General features: G+C 43.1%; 1 protein-coding gene across 1 annotated transcript in view; it reads right to left on the minus strand.

Moving 5' to 3' along the window:
- Nucleotides 1–723: 723 nt before the first annotated feature.
- The window catches only part of LOC103610426 (aldo-keto reductase family 1 member C3 homolog), a 16,920-nt gene continuing 16,834 nt past the window's right edge, over nucleotides 724–809 (minus strand). The window contains exon 9 of the mRNA XM_008594597.1: nucleotides 724–766. Coding sequence (XP_008592819.1) covers nucleotides 724–766 — 43 coding nt within the window. The remainder of the gene's footprint in view (nucleotides 767–809) is intronic.

Here is an 809-nt window from a genome sequence, read left to right on the forward strand (position 1 = left end):
TTGTTTCAATACATGCATATACTGTACAATGATTTTCTTAGGATAGATAGCATCATTTTCATCATCAGCTCTACAATGATCCTCATACAGGGATTCTCGTCTCCTGTTCAGATTGTTACAAGAGCCTCCTAGCTAGTTTGCCTCCTTCTGCCTTTCCAACTCTGATGGATAATTTGATGTATTCACTTGACTGGGTTAAGGAATGCTGAGATAGTTTGTAACAGATTATTTCAGGGTGTGTCTGTGAGCACATTTCAGGATCACCAGTTGGAGTAAAGAAGATCTGTCCTCACCAACGTGGGAGGACATCCTCCATTCTGTGGAGGGCCCAGAGAGAACAGAAAGGCAGAGAAAGGATGGATTCCCTCTCTCTTCTTGTGCTGGGACATTCATCTTCTCCTCATCATCGACACCATGTCTCCTCTGCCTAAAACGCTTTTTGCTCAGATTACTGCATGATCTGTGTCCTCTTTTTCAGGAAATCAGACCAAGCGCAATATGTTTTCTTGTCCNATGGAAAACAACTTTATTGATTTTCAGAAAGTGACATAAATTTAGTGCCTTTCCTTCCTGATGCATGGGCTTAGCTATAGCTGAGCATGAGCTGCTGAGCAGCAGGGCTTTAAACATAAGTGATGTGTCCTGTCACCAGTATCTGAGACGTTCATTGCGTCACTGTCCACACGAAGGGGTTCTGGTAGAAGTCATGCCAAGGCTTCCATGTCAATATTCATCAGAATATGGATAATTAGGGTGGCCAGCCAGACTGAAATGAGGGATAATAAAGGACGCTATGAATGCAATGACCT

Source organism: Galeopterus variegatus, unplaced genomic scaffold (assembly GCF_000696425.1).
Source record: "Galeopterus variegatus unplaced genomic scaffold, G_variegatus-3.0.2 Scaffold11126, whole genome shotgun sequence".
In the NCBI taxonomy this organism is placed as follows: domain Eukaryota; kingdom Metazoa; phylum Chordata; class Mammalia; order Dermoptera; family Cynocephalidae; genus Galeopterus; species Galeopterus variegatus.